This window comes from Sapajus apella, unplaced genomic scaffold (assembly GCF_009761245.1).
Source record: "Sapajus apella isolate SASKATOON/1434 unplaced genomic scaffold, GSC_monkey_1.0 scaffold37, whole genome shotgun sequence".
NCBI classification, from domain to species: domain Eukaryota; kingdom Metazoa; phylum Chordata; class Mammalia; order Primates; family Cebidae; genus Sapajus; species Sapajus apella.
Window position 1 is genome coordinate 13,696,744 of NW_022436977.1, and position 21,921 is coordinate 13,718,664.

The window sequence follows — 21,921 nt, forward strand, 5'->3', positions numbered from 1 at the left end:
ACTAACTCTCTCAGTTCCTAAAGAACAAACTCTGTAGATGAACCTACGAATGAGACATTAATCTCGCTACGTCACCCAGGCTGGAATACAGTGGTGCAGCCTCCACCTCCCGAGCTCAAGTGATAAAACATAAATAAGGTCCCAATTATATCAAAGATGTGAATATAATGACAGAAAAATAAGGTAGGTTCAAACCATTTGTTCACAACTAATGATAAAGACATAGTGTTTCAGAAAAATAACTATCTGAGATATAGGGATGTAAGCTTCCATAATGTAACTAGCACAACTGGGGACTTGAACTGCTGAACTACACAACCAGATCCCACATTTGGAACTGAAATCAAAGGGATAACAACTTAAATCTTATAACCCAGTTGAGTCTTTTTCTTTGGGGGAATGGTAAAGTTTCTAAAATCCTAGGAAGATGGCCAGGCACTATGGCTGTTGCCTGTAATCCCAGCACTTTGGGAGGCCGAGGCAGGCAGATCACTTGAGGTCAGGATTTCAAGACCAGCCTGGCCAACTTGATGAAACCCCATCACTACTAAAAATACAAAAAAGTAGAGTGTGTGGTGGTACATGTAGCCCCAACTACTGAGGAGGCTGAGGCAGGAGAATCACTTGAACCCAGGAGGTGGAGGTTGCAGTGAGCTGAGATTGCGTCACTGCACTACAGCCTGGGCAACACAGCAAGACTCCACTGCAAAAAATAAAATAAAATCTGAGGAAGATGCAAATTGTATTACATAGACATATTGATTGCATAGATATATTTATGCTATTTAAAGAAATTTGATATATTGAATTTGTCTTTTTTATCAAGTCCTTAAAAGTGTTAAAATCACTGGTTAAATCATTTAAAAATTTTGCTTCATTAAATTCAATTTTTTTTTTTTTGAGACAAGGTCTTGATGTGTCACCCAGGCTGGAGTATAGTGGTGCAGCCTCCATGTCTTGAACTCAAGAGATCCTCCCACCTCAGCCTCCTGAGCAGCTAAAACTACAGGCATATGCCACCATGCCTGGCTAATATTTGCATTTTTTGTAGAAACAAGGTTTTGCCATGTTACCCAGGCTGGTCTCAAACCTTCAGCTCAAGCAATCCAAACTGCTGGGATTACAGGCATGAGCCACCGTGCCTGGTCAAATTCATAAATTTTGATGATCTTGTTGAATTAAGTGGTATGTGATTACTTAGAGGAATATTCAATAAGTTTAGGGAAATATTGCTCAATAAATTCACAAGATTATAATGGAATACTATGCAGTCATGAAAAAAGATAAGTTCATGTCCTCTGCAGGGACATGGATAAAGCTAGAAACCATCATTCTCAGCAAACTGTTACAAGAACAGAAAACCAAACACCACATGTTCTTACTCATAAGTGGGTGTTGAACAATGACAACACATGGACACAGGGAGGGGAACATCTCACACTGGGGCCTTTCGGTGGGTAAGGGGCTAGGGGAAGGATAACGGGGTGGGAGGATAGAGGAAGGATAGCATTAGGAGAAATACCTAATGTAGATGGCGGAGTGATGGATGCAGCAAACCACCATGGCACATGTATACCTATGTAACAAACCTGCACATTCTGCACATGTACCCCAGAACTTAAAGTATAATAAAAATAAATAAAATAAAAAAGATGATAAATTATACATTAAACAATGTACTAATGGTCATATATATTTTTCTCCAAACACAAAAGTGCGTTGAACACTAAAGACCATCAAAAGATAAAATCAGTTTGCCATCCCAGGAGACTCAAAACCATTAAAAGAGATTGATATTCAAATAAAGATATCACATGTCAAGTCTGTTCTATATAGATTGTGTTAATTTCTCAGATGTCCTGGAGCTTGCTCTTTGGATCACTGTACCTTGTGTGGTGAAAGCTTTTGCTTTCCCAGTTTTATTACTAACCTAGAGCTGTCAGTTCCATACCTTTGGGTTCATCTGTCTTTCCTCCTGGGCTAGAGTTAACACCTTTCGTGGAATCCTTCAAGGTTCCATATTCCTTTTCCATCTTAGCTGCTTCTTCCTTGGTACTGTCTGTTTCTTCATGACTCTTCTCTGATGGTGCTGTAATCAGATTGAGCATTGTTGTCATAGCCCTATTTCCTATCTATAAATTGATTCCTCAAGTGGAAATCAACTTTATCGACAAGGTACAGTTTGAGATCAGATCATACTTTGAGTTGAAAGGGATCTTAGTGCTTATCTAATCCAACCCTCTAACCCTATATTACAGAAGAGGAAATTGAGGCCCAGAAGGGGGAAGGATATATCTAAAGTCATCCACTGAATTATCAGAAGAGCTGGGCCAACCCCACACCCCACACCAGCTTTCTGAGTTCTGATTTGGCATCCTTTTCCTTCTGCCACACTGTGTCATTAGAGGGCATATTCTTTGTCCTACTTTAATCAGTGTAGGTGATCAAGCCAAGATATGTCAGGTTCTGAAGTATATTTGGTGGGTCTTGATTCCAAATGATAATAACTCTATAGCTGCCCAATCTTTCCTTGACATTGCATTTTTGAAGGATAGTCTATTACTCAGAGTCACACCTAAGGATCTGGGGCTATGGCAGGACCTCCTCCTTCTGCTCCCTTCGTCACACTCCTTTACCCCTAGTAACCCTAATTTCGAAGAGAAGACTTGAACTCTTGCTGTCAAAAGGGAAAACTCTTACTCTCTTCTTACCTTAAAATCACAATATTTCCATGTCGTAATCCTTTGTTGAATTAAAAATAATAAACCTTAAAATAGATAACCACTGAAAACAATTGTAATGCATTTCTGCAGGCAATAAAATATTTTTAACCTCAAGCAGTCTAACAGTAAACTTTTAAAATAACAGTGTTTTTCCTGGAATCCCAGCACTTTGGGAGGCCGAGGTGGGCGGATCACGAGGTCAGGAGATCGAGACCATCCTGGCCACCATGGTGAAACCCCGTCTCTACTAAAAAATACAAAAATTAGCTGGGCGTGGTGCCGCATGCTTGTAGTCCCAGCTACTTGGGAGGCTGAAGGCAGGAGAATTGCTTGAACCCGGGAGGCGGAGGTTGCAGTGAGCCGAGATTGCACCACTGCACTCCAGCCTGGCGCCTGGCAACAGAACGAGACACTGTCTCAAAAATAAAAAAATAAAGAAAAAGTGTTTTGTTATTATAGAAAAAATGAAAAAAAAAAAGAGAAAGAAATCAGTTATTTTCTGATATAAAACATCCACTAGTGTGCTGTGGTATATATAGAGATGCATATTTTTTTTCACAGTTGTGGTACAATTTTGTTCTTCACTGTGTCATTAACATTACTATGGAAGGATGTTTCCAGGTTATTATAAACTGCTTGAAAACATATTTTAAAGGGCTATATACTATGCCGTCAAGAATATGTACATAATTTCTGTGATAGGGACAAAGAGTCAAAGTATAACAATTTGCAATTTTTGGTTGTCATGAATAGTTAAAAACACTTACAAAAGAATCTGCCAATTGCACATTTTTCTCTTTTTGTTCCACTCTCCTCCTTGAAAGGAGGCTTCTTTTCATAGCTCAGTTCCCTGGGGTTTGATGGGCTGAGCAGGATGATGGGTGGAGGTATGGAACCGACAAAACCAAGAGCAGGGGTAAAGCTCACTACCTAGTAGCACAGACCAACCCAGGGGAGAAAGAAGACCTGGGAGGGGAGAGCAGGAGGCGGGGCAGTGGGGAGTGAACAGATGAGCAGGCACAGTAGTCTGAAGTAGTTACCCAGAGAGAGAAGATACCTAAAGGAGAATTTTAGGATGTATTGCTCAGTTTTGTGATGTAGGCTTTTCCTTTCCACCCAAGATTGCTAGCCAGCTCCGAGAATCTTCAGTAAAGACCTACATTATTTTTCAATGTTTTTTGAGGTCAGATTTATGTGCTATGCTTGGTCACGAAATAGCCAAGGTCACATCTAGTTAATCCTATGGCTGCATTTCAGATTTTAACACTTTTTAAAACCTGTAATTTTTAATTAATGCTTATTAAAGTTCATTATTTACCACTCAAAAGGGTTATTATTCTAAAAGCTAAAAAAATAGTTGAATAATCATACCTGGGAAAAGCTTGCTTATATTGTCAGTAGCATTTTTTTCTAGCTTGTTTTTGGTCTGAAGAGCAATCATTTCATCCAAGTTTTCTGGAGGGAGGAAGGAAGGAAAGAAACATAATTTTATTCTCTGAGAGGTGATATCAAATTTTTACTAAAAATGTTTGAATCTCACCAGAAATATCACAATAGCAACTCCAAAATATTAACACTGCTGGTAAGATGTTTTGACCTGGATTTTATTTCTAGAAATCACGGATTCTCAGGATGGAAAGACATATAATTTGAGATCCTCAAGTTCAGCCTCCCACTCAGCTAACTGCTGAAGTCCCTTCTATATCTCTGTGCCCACTGCTAGAACTTCCAGGACTGGGAATTAGAGTGGACACTTGGGATTTGACCTACTGAACCCCTTGTGGTAACTACACTTTTATTTTTCTCTGGATAACCTAACCCTGTCTCACTCTCAGAACATTTGACTCCTTTAGGGGTGCAGTAACCCAAGAATGACTAAACAGCATCTTCCATGACCTAGGCTATAATTCAAGGAGGAGCCCAAGACCCTATCCAGGTCAGTGGGACTCAGTGGTGGGACCACTGGTAGAAAGAGCCTCTCTTTCCACTGGGATTGATGCACTGTGAGAGGGTGAGATTGGGACTGTCCCAGCCATCTTGTTCCCACAGGGAGCAGTCTGGAATAAATCAAGACACAAAAAGTCAGAGCTGTGAGATGGGATGAGGTCAATTCTTCACACTATTGGTGGAATTCACAAACCCAAAGCCAGACTATCCCATCCCTCCATGGACTTGTCCAGCTATACACAGCAATAAATTTCTTTTTTGCTTAAGCCAAACAGTTTGATTTCTGTCTTTCAGGGCTCTCACTAATTCATGAGGAGGCCAGTTCTACCATTAGGTAGTCTTAGACATCACTTCGCTCCTTAGATTAAGAAGCATTTCCCTGCTTATATTAAGCTGCACTGTGTATCCTTGTCTTTGTCCTCATTCTGCTCTTTGGAGTGGCATCAGATTAAGTGTTACTAGACAGGAGTCTAGACGGGGACTTCCTCAAGGTAGATGATGAATTAGAAGCCATACTCTTTGTACCCAGTTACTCAACCAGCCACATAGCTATCTCACTACACTATTTTAGGATGAGCCTTTTCTGCCATTTGCAAACAAGCATGTCTCTGCAATTAGTGTGTAAATATTTTATTATTACTTTGTATAGTTTCACCCCAAGTAAATTCCTCATACCCTGCCCCAATTTTAAAAAGATAATTAATATATTCTAATGTGTAATGCATTGCTTTCTTCTTGGAAATAGTGGCCATACCTGGCAACATCTGTAATCATGACACATTGTTGAGGCCAGAATAGAAAGACCACTGCTTGTCACTAGCTCAGATGGGAGGAGAACCTGCTGGTCAATTGTCTTCTACCCACGCTGCCCTGAGCCTCTGGGGATCAAAGGGTAGCTCTCCATGGCAGCAGGGGTCAAAAGCCAATGTGCTTATACAGAAAAATTTTTAAAGACATAACTCAAACTTGAATTGTAAAGTTACACATACACATACATTTCTATATATGCATATAAACATGTACATATACATTAATTTGTATATGTCTTTATAAACAATATTTACATTGTATATGTAATGAACAGATATAATTATTTAAAAACACAAACATTTAGAATAAAATTTAAATCGTCTATTATAATAAAAATAAATAATTTAGATCGTCTCCTCTTCTAGAATATCTAGCCTATTTTCACTGCTTTGCTCCTACAAACCAATGTTGTCCAATTAAACTTTCTGCAATGACTAATGTATTCATTTCTGTACTGTTCACTGTGGTAGCTACTAGCCACATGTGGCAACTGAGTACTTGAAATGTGCCTAGTGCAACTGAGAAACTAGATTTTAAATTCTGTTTAAGTTACTTTTAATTTAAATAGGAACTTGTGGTTACTGGTTGCCACATTGGACAGCATGGCTATAAATGATAGTGGGAATATCTGCCTAGCACATAAGCCTTTGAGGCATTTCTGATTTATTTTCACAGAATAATTGACTAAGTGTGGAATTTCTGAGTCACAGGGTGTTGACATGAAACATTTATTGATATAAAAATAATGTCTTTGATCTACTGTTAATACAGTAGGCCCCAAAGCACTGTGTGTAATATGAGCTTATTTTTGTTATTTAAGAGAAAGAAATGACATAGGTATACACACACGCACACACACACAATAACATCTGGAAGAATACAAACCGAAATGTTACCAGAGTGTTGATGTTGTGAGTGATTTTCACTTTCTTTTTAGCATTTTTTGCATTGAATGACTTTTAAAAATAAACATGATCTTTTACAGTCAAGGAAAAAAATAGTAAAACTACTTTCATTTAGGAAAAAATGAGGTTCATACAGAGTAATTCTGGATAACCCTATCTGGTATAGTTTTGATATTTGTTCCCCCAACACTAATGTTGAAATGCAGTCCCCAGTGTTGACGGTGGGGTCTGTTGGGAGGTGATTGGATCGGGGGTGATTTCTCATGAATGGTTTAGCACCATCTCCTTGGTGCTGCTCTCCAACAGTGAGTGAATTCTCACGAGATCTTGTTGAATTCTCACGAGATCTTTTTGTTTAAAAGCGTGTGGCACCTCCCCCGCCCTTGCTCTTGCTTTCACGCTGTGACGTGTCTGCTCTCGCTTCACCTTCTGCCATGAGTAGATGTTTCACTGGGCGGATGCTGGTGCCATGCTTTCTGTACAGCCTGCAGAACCGTGAGCCAATTAAACCTCTTTTCTTATTTATTTATTTATTAATTATATGTTTATTTTTTTGAAACAGGGTCTCGCTCTGTGGAGTGCAGGCTGGAGTGCAGTGGCACTGTCTCCACTCACTGCTACCTCAGCCAAAGCAATTCTCATGCCTCAGCCTCCTGAGTATCTAGAACTGCAGGGGTGCACCACCACACCCAGTCAAACTTTGTATTTTTTGTAGAGACTGCATAACACCATGTTGACCAGGCTGGTCTTCAACTCCTGGGCTTAGGTGATCTGCCTGCCTCAGCCTCCCAAAGTGCTGGGATCACAGGTGTGAGCCATCGCATCAGGCCCCTCTTTTCTCTATAAATTACCCAGCCTCTGGCCAACATGGCAAAATCCTGTCTCTACTAGAAAAACAAATTAGGCGTTGTAGCGCACACCTGTAATCCCAGCTACTTGGAAAGCGGAGGCAGGAGAATCGGTGAGCTGAGATGTTGCCACTGTACTCCAGCCTGGGTGACAGAGCCAGACTCTGTCTCAAAAAAAAAGGAGAAAAAAGAAAATAGCATTGTTCTGGTGACTACCCATCCCATTCTTCCCTGTATTAAGTCAAGCAACAACAGACTTAAATATCCACATGGAAGATCTGAGACCAGAATGAGCAGGATAAAAGTGCTTTGAAGGCAGCCACAGTTGCTGAGAATCTGTCCGGTCCCAGCTGTGTTTCTGCTGGCCACCTAGGGATCCGCTGCACACTCCACCCATGACTGCAAATGGAGCAGATTCAATATGGTACAGATGCCCCTTCCAGAGGGAGGCTCCCAGCTTTAGCAGAGTCCTTTGAGAGATGGATACAGTGCAGGTAGAAAAGCAGTGACAGATTCTACTCTAGGGAATTCTTTGCTGCCTTGCTGAGGTCTGAGTAATTTATCCTAATGGGAATGTGCCCTGTTGTTTTAGGACCCTTTTACTTCATGCTAATTAAGTCAGAACAATGGTCTTTGGAAGAGGTGGGGGCTCATTGTGTAATTAGGCAGCCTTTCCTTAATTGCTGGTTCAAAATGTATTGAAACATTTTCTTACTGTTATGCCTTTAAACATTATTTTTAAATCAAGTAGTAAAACAAGCCATCAGAAACTCTAGTGATCTTGAAGAAGTCCCATCTCTAAAAAAAAAATAAATAAATAAATAATATAAAAACAAAAAAAAATAAATAAAAATAAAAAGATAAAATTACCTAGCCTCAGGTATTTCTTTATAGCAACTCACAAACGGCCTAACACTCTGTCTTATCAGATTTCCTCATAAGGGGTCATGAGGTCACCTTGTGTGAAGTATATCAGGGATCAATAGTATTTGTTGATTAAGTAAACCAAGCAGGAAAACAAAGCCTTTCTTAAAAACAAAAATTGAACATTTGCAATGTACCTAGTACAACTGAGAAACTAGATTTTATGTTTTATTTAATTTTAATTAATTAAAAAAAAAAACCTATATGAAAAATGAGAGAATGTCCAAGTTTATCTATAAAGTTCAAGGGGTAGGGAGGAGTTGGCAAACTTTTTCTGTAAAGGGCCAGATAGTCGTAAATATGTTGGGCTCTGTAGGCCGTATATGCAGCCTCTTGGAATTACTCACCTCTGCTGTTGTACCATGAAAGCAGCTGTAGACAACACTAAGCCAAATGAGCATGGCTGTGTTCCAATAACACTTCATTTACGACAACAAAATTTGAATTTGAATAGTTTTCACATGCCATGACGTGCTTTCTTCTTTTGACTCCCCCCCACCCCGCCACCATTTAAATATGTAAAAGCCATTCTTCTTAGTTCATGTACTATACAAAAATAGGTGATAGGCCAGATTTGGTCTATGGGTAGTAGTTTACCACCCCTGTTAACAGATAACAAAGTTCTTCATTTTGTAAAACTGAGGTTTAGCAAGAGGCAGTGCCTTCCCCAGGATAACAGCGCTCACCACAGCAGAGCTAGGACCAGGACTCAGGACGTCTGATGCCCAGCTCTTTTCTCCTTGCCAACACACAGACCTCAGAGAGGAAAATCAAGACTCTTACTCCCAACCTTTCAAACACAATGGAAAAAAACCAATGAGTCAAAAAAAATTTTTTTTGAGACAGGGTCTCACTCTGTTGCCCAGGCTGGAGTGCAGTGGTGCGATCTTGGCTGACTGTAACCTCTGCCTCCTGGGTTCAAGCGATCATCCCACCTTAGCCTCTAGAGAAGCTGGAACTACAGGCACATGCCACCAGCCCTGGCTAATTTTTTCTATTTTTAGTGGAGACGGGGTTTCACTATGTTGGCCAGGCTGGCTTCAAACGATCCTCTGCACTGACCTCTCAAAGTGCTGTGATTACAGGTGTAAGCCACCGCACGTGGCCTAGAGTCAAATTTTTATAAAATTATTTCCATGAAGATTATTAGAAAATGCTAATGAGACAACAATTAATACATGTGAAATATTTGTACTCAAGCTGGTTCTATAAAGATAAAAAGTTGAAAACTGGTTAATTTTATTCATGTATACTATCAAATTGGTCAATTCTTGCTATCCAGATGATGTGGGAAGATTTAGCATAAATTATCAAATTAATGAGGTAATTATTGCCAAGTCCCTAATTTTTTTGAACAGTGAAAACTACCACAATAGAAACAAAACACATAAGATTCTCACCAAGGTAGGAAACACCTTCTTCTGGAGATATTGTTCCGTATTTCACCATCATCTTCACAAAGTCAATCAATGTTTTCATGATAGTAATTAGTGTTTCTTTCTCTTTTGCTTCTTTTTCTATATAAAAGAACAAAATAACTTAAAACTACTGATGGATAGCTTCCTCTTTCAATGTCAATTTATAAAGTTCAGCATGTTTTTGTTTGTTTTTTCAAAGATGGGGTCTCACTGTGTGGCCCAGGCTGGAATGCAGTGACTATTCACAGATCTGATCATGGCCTGCTACAGTCTCAGACTAAACTCCTGGACTCAAGAGATCCTTCCATGAAGTTGGAACTATAGGTAAGCACTACCACACCCAGCACTAATTACAGTATTTTATTGAAATATTTCTCTCTACATTTATAGCTAAAACCATATATATTTAACTTAAAAAAATCTATATATACTTTAAAAAATCTAAGCTTGATTGGAAATATAGGGTAAGATACAGCTATACTGAACTTTTTCAGAAATGGTCAATTATAACTTCTCCAGAAGAGTTTAATTTCATTTAAAATATTTTGCTAATAAAGTAGATGATAAAGACACAGCTTTCAAGCCAAGATAACATGAACTCAAAAGGAAGGGTAGAAGACTGGCAACCCAACAACTTTTCTCTACTCAGGTGGTAAGTCTTTGAGGTCAAGAACAATCTTTATTCATTAACTTTCTTAATTGAAAATAAGAACATACATAGTTCTAGTTTATGAATGCAAAATTGATTTTTGAACGAGTATATATTACTTTTGAATCTTTATTTCATTTGACAGAATACATATATAGTAAAAATATTCCTACTGCTCAAAAGTAAATAAAAATGAAAAGTAGCATTCTCTTCCTCATCCCCTCTAACTCCCTTTAAGTAACGATTACTAGCAGTTTCTTGGGAGCCCTTTGTATTTGACATTCTTTTCTGCCTCTTGATGGAACAAAATGGCTAATGATGCCATAATAGCTCAGTAAATATGTTAATTCTAAAATCAGAAAAAAATCTATCCCCATTTTTGAAGAAAAGACAAACTAAGATGCTAGAGGGGGAACTCTTTTTCCCTGTTCTCTGAGCTTCCACTGAAGGATTTTCTCTAAATACTCCTAGACTTGCTTCCTTCCTCTGTATCCTCCCCACAGATATGGTTGGTAAGCCACAGCCATTAGCCTACGTTTCTCAACTGCGGGGGATTTGGAATCTTTCTTTTTTTCTACTTGCCTGGAACAGTGGAAGGCAGGAACCTAAGAAACACAAGCCTGTTCTGCAGACTCAACCCATCCCTGAAACTGGCTGTTCCAGGACCTAGATGGAGGAGCAGGGAGCAAACAGGCCCACTGTTGGCTCTCACATGAAGCTACATTCTGCAGCCCCGTATTGATCAGCAACAGAGATGATATTTTGGTTTCCTACCTGCTATTAATTTGGTTTCCTACCTATTAATTCTTAATTGGTTGAGACCCTGGACAAGGAAGACAGATGCTAGCAAAGAAATCAGTATGAAAATTTAAATTAAAATTATGAAAAAATAAAGGCAATAAGAAATGAGGTGAAGGAAATGGAAAGATAAAAACAAATAAGGAACACTTTATACCATAGAATTTTTTAAAATGCCATAAAAGTCATGGGTTGGGAGGGAGGAAAAATGGAAGAAGAGGCAGAGGAAGAGATACTGGAAAATAACTGGTAAATAGTAACTCCAGCTGTCACATTATTTGCTCAAGGTCACATCCATAGACGTATTTGGAATCACACTGGTGCTCTTCACTGATGAGAAGTGACTCACCAGGATGACAGAGGTTCTGAGCTGGGCATCTGCCAACCAATGGGGCAAGATGGCTCAGAGTGGACCCTCAAGATGTATAAGCCCTGCAGAGCCAGCTGAGTGGCCGCTGCCATCTGGCCAATATCTGGAATTGAAACACAAAGTATGTTCTCAAGAAATGAAAGCTTATTTTAAGGTCACTTCTTGGGAGAAATAGATTACAGTTATAGAAGTCTTGATATAAATGTTCAGTCTGGGGCTGAATCCTTGAACAGGGAAAGGAAAAGCCACAAAGGCAGTCCAGAGCATCTGTTTGAACAATAACAACAGAAACATTGCACATTATTATCCCTCCTTGGAGATTAACCAAAATAAACATGGACTGAATCCTCAGTTAACTCAGTGCACATATGAGCAAAGAGATCAGGACACATGAATGATTTTCCTTAAAAAAAAAAAAAAAAAAAACAAATAATTTCCCAAGTGTGTTTTAGGCTCCTGGATTCCTTCAGTTGAATGCTCTTCATTTTAACTCTGAAGTTAAAATGTTCATAAAGGCTGAAGCTGAAACTGTTCATAAAGATGTCCTAATTTTAAAAGGATGAATTAGGTTTCCTACAGTGTTTTCATTAAGGAAAGTGAGTAATGCCTTTTAAAGAAAGATTTGTCGCAAATGGTGGGATTTCCTGCCTACGTTTGTGTGTGTGACAACATGTATACTACTCAAAGAAGTCAGGTAAAGAAAGACAAATACTGTATGATCTCACTTATATGTAGAATCTCAAATAGTCAAACTCATAGAAGGAGACAGTAGAATAGTAGTTGCCAAGGGCTAAGGGGAGGGACAAATGGGGAGGTGTTGGTCAGAGGGTACGAAGTTTCAGTTATGCAAGATGAATACATTCTGGAGCTTGTACACTATGGTGATTATAGTTAACGGCACTGTTCTGTACACTTGAAATTAGCTAAGAGGTCATCACACACACAAAAACAAGAAAAGGAAAAAAAGAAGAAAGAAAACGTTAACTGTGAGGTGATAGATACATTAATTAGATTCATTGTGATAATCATTTCACAATGGATAAATATACCAAGACATCACATTGTACACCTTAAATATATACAATGTTTTCCTGCCAATTATACCCCAGTCAAGCTGAGAAAAAAAGAGTTGCAATGAGAGCTGAGGTTGAACTGGGTCACAGCAGGGACACTGCCTGATTCATCTCCATCTTTGTTCTAGCTCTTTTCCAGTACCTTGTTCATAGCACATATGCAGTATTTGTTTGCTGAACAAATACATGAACCTTCTGTTAACAAGATTAAATTATCTAGAAACTTCACCTTTCCTGATCATCCTTTCCTAAATATTTTCACAACTGGCATACTCCTTTGGAAAAAATCAATGTGAACTGTTTTCCCGAAGCCCACAGTGTATGTCATTGAAGATTACATTTGGAAACTGAAAACAGGAAGAAAATAACCCACTCACACATTTCCTAGAATCGCTCTTCCTGTCCCACATAATCACAACCACACAGTGGTTACCTGAATCAATACTTTTCAGTAGTGCATAGAAATTTGGGAAATACTGGAGTTCCTCAAAGTTGTCTTCACTGTAGGTTTTAGTTCTCCTTTCCAAGCCATTTGTCAAGGTTAAGGTGTTAGATACTGTTTCATCGTTTTCTCCCTTAGTAAGACCATCTTGAATTGCTGCCATTGGAGTCTCCAGTGGTGGAAAATCAATAAAAAAATAAACATTTTGTTAGAACTAGTGAAACTCCAGCTCGATTCCTTCCTTTGTGATGTCCTTGAATGTGAAGTCCAAGAATTCCCCTTCCTTTGCAGGCTTCTGTAGGTTCAAACCCATTTCTAGACATGTGTGCTGTAGTCATATGAAAAAGTCATTGAAGCTTAGGGAGAAGTGCTTTTATGAAAAGGTCATTGAAATTTAGGGAAAGGTGCTCTTATGAAAAGGTCATAGAAGCTTAGGGAAATGTGCACTCCCTAGAGGAAAAGCCCCTGAAGACCCCCGGCTCCTGCTCAGGGGGAAAAAAAGGGAATTTCTGGGCTCCTTCTCTGGCCATGTTTACCTCCGTAAATGCTCATGACTCTCTACTCAAAAAACTGCCTTTTAATGAAGAGGGAAGCTTTGAGTTCACAGATTCTACCAAGAGGGCTGGTGCCAGATGTAGGAAAGCCTGTTAGAATGTCTATCCCTAACAGAGCGGTCACACTTGGGAATTTCTGGGTAAAAATGTAAGTGTTGTCTGGATGAGTAAACAAAATCCTTTCTCCCAGACCTGATCTTTGTTCAGTGGCTCCCATCTCGTAAATGGTTCATTCTCCATTCAGTGAACTAGATAGAAATTTAAGAGCCTTTCTTGCCTCTTCTTCCTCTCCCCCCTCCAATGCATCAGTAGCCTTATTGGCTCAGCTTTCAAAATTTATCCCAAATTTGCACATTTCTCTCTCCACTATACCACTCTGGTTCAAGCAGCTTTCACCTCTCACCTTCTAACCACAACACCACCCTCCCCAAATCTGTTCCCAACACTGCATTTTCACATTGCAGCCAGAGTTATCTTTTTAACAATCTGACCATGTAACTCCTTTGTTTAAAATTCATCAGTATTTTCTCACCGTTCTTACAATAAAGATCAAAGTCCATCCATGGCTCATAAGGCTCTGCATGTTCTGGCCTGGATCCACCTCCCCAGTCTCTTCTCTCTTTACTCTTTCTTTCTGTGCCAGCAACACTGTGCTTATTTCAGTTGCTTGGATACTCCACACATCCTCTATGTGCTGCCTCTCATGTTCACAAGTTAACTCCTATTTGTCAGTTCTTAGCTCAAATTACTTCCTTAGGGAAGCAATTCCTGAGCCCAAGTCCAGGTCAGGTTCCTTTTTTGAGATCTCAGAACCATGTTTCTTTCCTCAGAGCACTTAATGCAATTGTAATGAAAACACATGATGATTTAAACATGATGTGCCTCTTCCACTAGACTTTGAGCTTCATGAGTCAGGGATTACATCTTTTTAAAAGGGAATGGTATTTCTAGCACTTGGTACAGAGTTGGTATTTAATAAATACTTGAAGGAATATTTCACTTGTGTTTCATTTGCATTGATGCATTTGGATAACATGAATCAACAGGTCAAGCATATGAACATTTTAGAGATAAGTGAATAGGAGTATGTAATAGGAGTGAAGAATTATGGAAATAGCTATGTCAGTTTTAGCTCAGACTGGTGAGCTTGAGTGAAAATCGTAAGGGTTTTTTAAATTAAATAAATCTAGAACTCTCTTTTGAGTGGGTGAATCTTCAAAAGCTGCTTAAAAAGATGGCAGCTGGTGGGAATTGGAAGTAAGGAGAGCAGAGGAAAGTTTTTAGGGTATCAAGCAAAAAAAAGAAAAAAATCCTGGCCCAATTTCTATTTTCTAGGCTCTCTAAAACAGAAGCATCAGCCTCTACAGTTTTTGTATTTGAGATAAGATGTTGGAGGAGATGAGGAGACATGGGTCTATGTGCTTTACAGAAGAAAATCAAAGGACAGATGAGGAATTTGAAATCCCCCCTATGGTCAGTTTCATCTAAAGTTTTAAAAAGAATTCAAGGTAGGGAGAAAGATCCCAGCAGCTTGGTTGGTGCCAAGGAAAAAATGAAGAGGCAAGGAGTCCAACAAAGAGAAGGAAGGATGGAATTAACCTGGATAAATAGGGATCTAAATGAAAGGGGGAAGGAGCCGGTGGAAGAGCACAGCCTAGATCAGAGAAGCAGCATTAGGCAGCTAGCTCTGGGGAATATAAAAGCTGGTGGAGCAGAAAATCTAGTCAACCCACTTCTCTGTGGCGGGATTGGGCACAGATGATGACATTGGCTGTGAACAGATACTGGATACCAAAACAACTGTGAGATGTTTGGTTGCAGTTCACTGAGACAGTACACATAGTTGTTGTTATGTGATATTGTTACTTCACATATTATTACATATTATTTTGCCGTGGGGTATAATGTAAGATATAATCGTCACTAAATAATAGAATATAACATAATCTTTACATTATTTTCAGAGTAGAGATAATTTATGTCTTTTAACTTTTTGGTATTTTATGCATATACATACTTTTTAATTAATTAATTTTTTGAGACAGGGTCTCACTCTGTCAGCCAGACTGGAGTGCAGTGGTGCAATCATAGTTCATTGCAACCTCAAACACCTGGCCTCAGGCAATCTTCCTGTGTCAGCCTCCTGAGTAGCTGGAACTATAGGCTTATGCCACCACACCCAGCTGATTATTTTTATTTGTAGAGATGGGGGTCTCACTATGTCACTGGGGGCTGGTCTTGAACTCCTGGCCTCAAGTGATCTTCCCACCTCCGCCTCCCAAAGTGCTGGGATTACAGGTTCGAGCCAACATGCTCGGCCTGAATATAAATGGACTAAAAATGCCACATACCCCCAATTTTCTTTGGTATCAAGTAAGGTACTAACTGTATACAGATAGAAGTATACACACACCCATGCACATACACATACACACATACATACCACTTTCTCTGGTATTTTTCCAGCCTGATTCTCAGTTCTGCTTGTGGGCTTATTGGAATCCTCCTCATAATTGTTGGCTTCCTTTGAGATTAATTTTTGCAAAACCTCTGCTACTTCATCTTCCAGTGTATGTGCTTGGCTCTCTGTGATCTATTATAAAAGGGCAAAATATATATAACTGCTACATTCCAGTCTTGAGAATGAAAAAAAAATCTGGACTAAACTGTAGTCAAACATACATTATTTTTTAAAGAGAGATCTTCGGAACCATCTTTCAGACAGCCTTCCCTTATGCCTGCACCACATGCTGTCTGTTATGGGGTTTGCCCACCACTCCTGGAAGAAGTATCTTTGGGCCCACCATGCAAGCTGTTAGTCCCATCCGTTGAAACCCATGGACCACTTATTTTGAGAAACACCCTGAGCATTGCTCCTCCACAGCTTTGGGTCATAGTCAGATAACCTTTGACACCCCACAACATTAGCATCTTAATAAAGCTGGCCAGGGCCAGTTCAGGGTGGGGGAGCCAAGCTGAGGTGGATTCAAATTAGATTACCTGGAGTTTCTAAAATACACATCACATGCCTTTGCTCATGTTATTTCTTTTTCTTTTCGTTTCTTTTTTTTTTTTTTTGAGACGGAGTTTCGCTCTTGTTACCCAGGCTGGAGTGCAATGGCGTGATCTCGGCTCACCGCAACCTCCGCCTCCTGGGTTCAGGCAATTCTCCTTCCTCAGCCTCCTGAGTAGCTGGGATTACAGGCACGCGCCACCATGCCCAGCCAATTTTTTGTAGTTTTTAGTAGAGACGGGGTTTTACCATGTTGACCAGGATGGTCTCGATCTCTTGACCTCGTGATCCACCCGCCTCGGCCTCCCAAAGTGCTGGGATTACAGGCGTGAGCCACCGCGCCCGGCCCATGTTATTTCTTTTTCATCACACACATGTCTTTTACCTCTGCTGGTTATATCCTAGTCATCCCTCTAAGCTTCCTTCAAACGCCTCTTTCTCTGAAGGCTTTCCTTACTGCCAGTTGGATATAAGCTATTCTTTGGCTCTTAACGGTTTTTAAGCAGCTGGCATTTTGGGCGTGTGTCTACTTGCCTAGTTCTTCTGATGGATGACACACTTCTAGAAAAAAAGAATGGTGTCTTACTTGTCCTTAAAACCTACAGGTCCTAGTGGAAGAAAGACACATAAACACTTGGCTACTTGAGTCAAGTGGCTCGGCTTCTTGGCAGCCTCTAAACTGCACTAGGAACTTGTTTTACTTCCATGCACATGACTTACGAGGCCAAGATTTAGTAGTTTAGAAACAATCTTGTCAAACACTGCTCTGTCATTTTCTTCATAAATCCTGGTGGCGATTTTATGGACAATGTCTTCAGCAGTTAAAGGAGTCCCGTCTAGTTGATGAAGGCCATCTGGATCATCTAGACAGAACGACCACAACTTCACACCATAGTGATCATAGATCTATTTCATGCATCATATTAAACTTATAATTGGTACTTTGCTTTTGTATACAGATATGTTTGGGATGTATTTATGGTGGCGCTTGGTCCACATAAACCCTTGGTTTGAAATAAAATTGGTCTTCATGTTAAAAACTTAGTATGATAATGGACATTCTGAAACTTTCTTAGGTGAATATAAGGGGAAGGAAAAGCTGAAGGCAACATGAAAGTTCTCTCCATTAATTGTTATCACCAATAATACAAACCATGTTATACTTTTTATTTTTTATTTTTTAATTTTTTTTAGAGACAGGGTTTCACCATGTTTGTCAGGCTGGTCTTGAACTCCTGACGTCAGGTGATCCACTCACCTCAGCTTCCCAAAGTGCTGGCATTATAAGCATGAGCCACCACGCCTGGCATATTATACTTTTTATTCACATAGTATGTCATATTTATATAGTATGTCATATTATTCAATGTACCCTTCTATATGTGTACGATTTGATATTCCAGTTCCATCAGGGAATAGATTGGTAATATCCCCATATGTACTACCTTTGCAGGCGAATTCCTGGGGTGGGATGGGGACCTCTACCTCACACCCAGAATCAGAGAGTGTGTACTGAAGATTTTATGACTCATCTAAAATATTTACTTCTAATTGAACATGTATCAGAGTGTCATTATGTAAAAAAGGCAGCTTAATGTGACAAGACCCATCCTTAGAGAACAGGGATCTTATTTTATTTTATGTGCCTGGAATTTAAACTTTTAAAATGTGGCAACCTATCTGCACAAAGCAATATGTAAATCTTTGCAGAGAAGCATGCTAATATGTACCCTTGGCTTTCCTAGGAATACATTTGACAATACGACTTCAGACTAAAGTAAAGGCCCATCCTAAGGGAAAGGGTTAGTGGCAATGAAGCATTGCAGCACATCCATGGAGATATTCCAGGAATCAATTAGTCATTTCCAATCTATACCACATTAAGTGGATCAAGTTTACAAGGCACTTAATTCTGTCTGTTTCCTCTGGGAAGATCAGAAAGATCAGAATTTTAGCCCCAGTGATGTTTCTCATTAGCTATATATCATTGGATCACTGTAAAGGAGTCTAATAAGCTGTCTATCTCATGGGATTGTTGTGAGGATCAGATGTAATCAGATATAATCAGATATAAAAGTACCTTTTAGATTGCAAAATACTTAAGGTTTGGTGCAAAAGTAATTGTGGTTTTTGTCATTACTTTTAATGGCAAAAATCGCATTTACTTTTGTACCAACCTAATATATGAAAGCTAATGTATTATTATGTGTGCAGTGGATTTGTATTTTGAAATAAAGGAACTGCAATTATCTTCTGGAGAAAATGGAAATTGAATCTCTGGCCAGATTCTGCCCAGATAATCCTCCTCATATTCACTCAGAGAAAGAACATGGTGTTTCTATTCTCATTCTGCTCTTTTCTTCCATGGATTTTGGGGACTCAGACAGGGAATTTCTCCCATGGCCTTTCTTTTAGACTGTGAAAATAGAGGTATATGCAGCTTCAGGCAGAATATCTTCTTGTTTGGAAAGAAGCTTAGGAAAATGATTGGGGGTAGTTATACATGAAGGACTGGAAGTTCTCTGTCAATACAAAATTGCTGAGCTGTTGGCCAGCCCATGAGCCATGATCCCTTTGAGCTGAGTACCAGAGAGACAAAAAAGTAGAAGCCCCTAAGAAAAACAAACAAACAAACAAACGTAAAATCACTCGCCCTCCTGGATGGCTGAAGATTTGGTTCATCATCTATTTTTCAGGAGCAGAAACTCACTATTATGTGCCTTATTTTTCCATTTGTGGCTTGCAAGTCAGGCTCTTGAGAATACATAGAGCAGAAACTGCTCCAGTCTATGCAGAGGTGGAAGAATTTATTTCCCTCCCCACTTATCCCTCAGGATCTGTAAAAGGAGGAATATTGGTTGCCTGCTAGACCTGGAAAATAACTGAGGTGACTGTTTTTCAGTCCATTTACTTCACAAAAGGGAGGATGTTAGTAAACCACTGAAGAGCCTTTGCTCTGCTGCACTGCTGTCCTCTTTTGAGCCAGGAACTTAGGTCTCACCTAGCAGCGCTTTTGGTGGATGGAGTAAATAGTGGAACATGTGACCATTGTTCCTCACCTTTCCCTGACTTCCTTCACTCTTCTAAAATGGATACTATTATTCAAAATGGCTTCCTCTTACTCATGAAGGGGTATTTCACCCTCCATGTATAGACTCCCAGAGGGAAGCCGAACATGGTTTTAACACGTAACTTGTGTTAAGTAGCCACAACATTCTAAGTGAATGTCAAAGGGTCATGTCCCAAGTCATCATCTGCCCAGTTATGTTTTGAATTGCTAGCATCTAATATGGCACTTGACATTAATTTGTTCAATATATTTTAATTAAAGTCATACTATGTGCCAGATACTGGGAATAGAGTGATGTAAAGGTTAGGCAAGCTCCCTGACTACACAGGTCTTATTGTCTAGCTCATAGTCTAATACATAGTAATTGTGCAATAAATATTTCAATGCACATAGGAGCCCCAAAGCACTACTTTGGAAGAGAAATTTGGAAGGATCCTGAATCCTGGATACTATAGAAAACACTGAAAAGGAGAATTGATGGGTCCTGTAGCACAAGCCTATTTGGAAATTTCCTAAAGGCAAGTGTAGATCTGGGAACACATCCTGCAGAAGTTAGCTTCCTTTACCTTCCCCTCTGGGATGAAGTCTACATGCATCTGAGGTTCTATCCAACTTGGTGGCCAAAAACCCTCTGGTTTCAGGATTTCCAGAGCACAAGGGGAGACCAGAAGCTTTCTCACAAATCATTTTCTTGAAGAACCTTGGCCCAGCATCTCTGTGATCTCAAGTGGAGTTAATAGCTCCTACAGTAAACCCGAAGTCATCAAGACTAGCACTTGGTAGTTCTAAACATACTTGGGATGGTAATAAAATGTTGAACAGTTAAAAAATTTGTTGCTCAAGTTAGTGGTGAGATCAGAAACAGATCTGTGACTCTGCCTGCATGTACAACCACTGACCAATTCAGGCAACTCAATATTAGACTATTTTATTAAATCAAATGATCACTTCATTTGAAGTAGTTGAATCTGTTTTGTAGGCAGTTATAGTCAGTGTCTATTTGTAGTCCCAATATTTTAGGTTAAGAAAGTGAATTCAAGATTTTAAAAAGTAAATGTCCCTGAGTAGCATGAAATATGATATACATCAAAATATAAACCCACTGCCTCCATCCCACCTCATAGGTACACAAGACACTTAGGAACACTCCTAGGTTGTTATGTCCTATGGCAATTCAATTTAATTCTCAGTTGTTGTTGTTGTTGTTTTTTTTTTTTTTTTTTTTGAGACGGAGTTTCACTCATGTTAACCAGGCTGGAGTGCAATGGCGCGATCTCGGCTCACCGCAACCTCCGCCTCTTGGGTTTAGGCAATTCTCCTGCCTCAGCCTCCTGAGTAGCTGGAGCTGGGATTACAGGCACGCGCCACCATGCCCAGCTAATTTTTTGTACTTTTAGTAGAGACGGGGTTTCACCATGTTGACCAGGATGGTCTCGATCTCTTGACCTCGTGATCCACCCGCCTCGGCCTCCCAAAGTACTGGGATTACAGGCTTGAGCCACCGCGCCCGGCCAAGTTGTTTTATGACAGACATATCAACATAATTCTCCTGTAGCCATGGAACAGAATAAGGACAGGGAAGAAAACCTGTACTTACTCCTAAGCACTAGTTCTCAAAATGAAAAACACACGCTCCTCCTTAATGCCTAGGTACAACAGTTCATTTATTATTCCTTCATATAGTCTTTCATGTTTTCATTCATTCATTCATAAATTTATTCAATGAATTCATGGGCTTCCAGGCACTGGGTCTACAATGTCTCTGTTCTTGTGAAGTTTTCAGTTTAGTTTTGGAGAAAGGCCTTAATCACAGATAATCACACTTACGGAGGTAAAATTACAAACTGCATCAAGTGCCATGAAGGGCAAGAACAAGGTTTTTATCAGATTATATGTGCTAGATGAACCTAAAAATGTAGTCAGGAAGCAATCCATGCAGGACTGTGGAAGCTTCATTAATGACTTTGGTTTTCCTGTTTTGTTTTGGTTTTGTTTGAGACGGAGTCTGTCTCTGTCACCCAGGCTGGAGTGCAGTGGCGTGATCTCGGCTCACTGCAAGCTTTGCCTTCTGGGTTCAGGTGACTCTCCTGCCTCAGCCTTCCAAGTAGCTGGGACTACAGGCGCGTGCCTCCACTCCTGGCTAATTTTTGTATTTTTAGTAGAGATGGGGTTTCGCCATGTTGGCTAGGCTGGTCTCAAACTCCTGACTTCAGGTGATCTGCCTGCCTAGGCCTCCCAAAGTGCTGGGATTACAGGCGTGAGCCACTGCACCTGGCCTAGGATTTTGGTTTTTAGTCCAAGAGAATGGGAATCTAATAAGAGGTTTTATGAAAAAGAGCGGCACACTTATATCTATGTGTGGAAAATACCACATTGG

At 39.7% G+C, this 21,921-nt stretch overlaps 1 protein-coding gene across 1 annotated transcript in view; it reads right to left on the reverse strand.

The window, feature by feature from the left end:
* Positions 1-21,921, reverse strand: part of SCG3 (secretogranin III) — a 39,923-nt gene that overhangs the window by 15,028 nt on the left and 2,974 nt on the right. Inside the window, exons 5-10 of the mRNA XM_032297459.1 lie at positions 17,195-17,337; positions 15,905-16,054; positions 12,899-13,076; positions 9,558-9,674; positions 4,095-4,178; positions 1,952-2,089 (exon numbers count right to left, since the gene is read on the reverse strand). Of these exons, the coding sequence (XP_032153350.1) occupies positions 1,952-2,089; positions 4,095-4,178; positions 9,558-9,674; positions 12,899-13,076; positions 15,905-16,054; positions 17,195-17,337 (810 nt within the window). The remainder of the gene's footprint in view (positions 1-1,951; positions 2,090-4,094; positions 4,179-9,557; positions 9,675-12,898; positions 13,077-15,904; positions 16,055-17,194; positions 17,338-21,921) is intronic.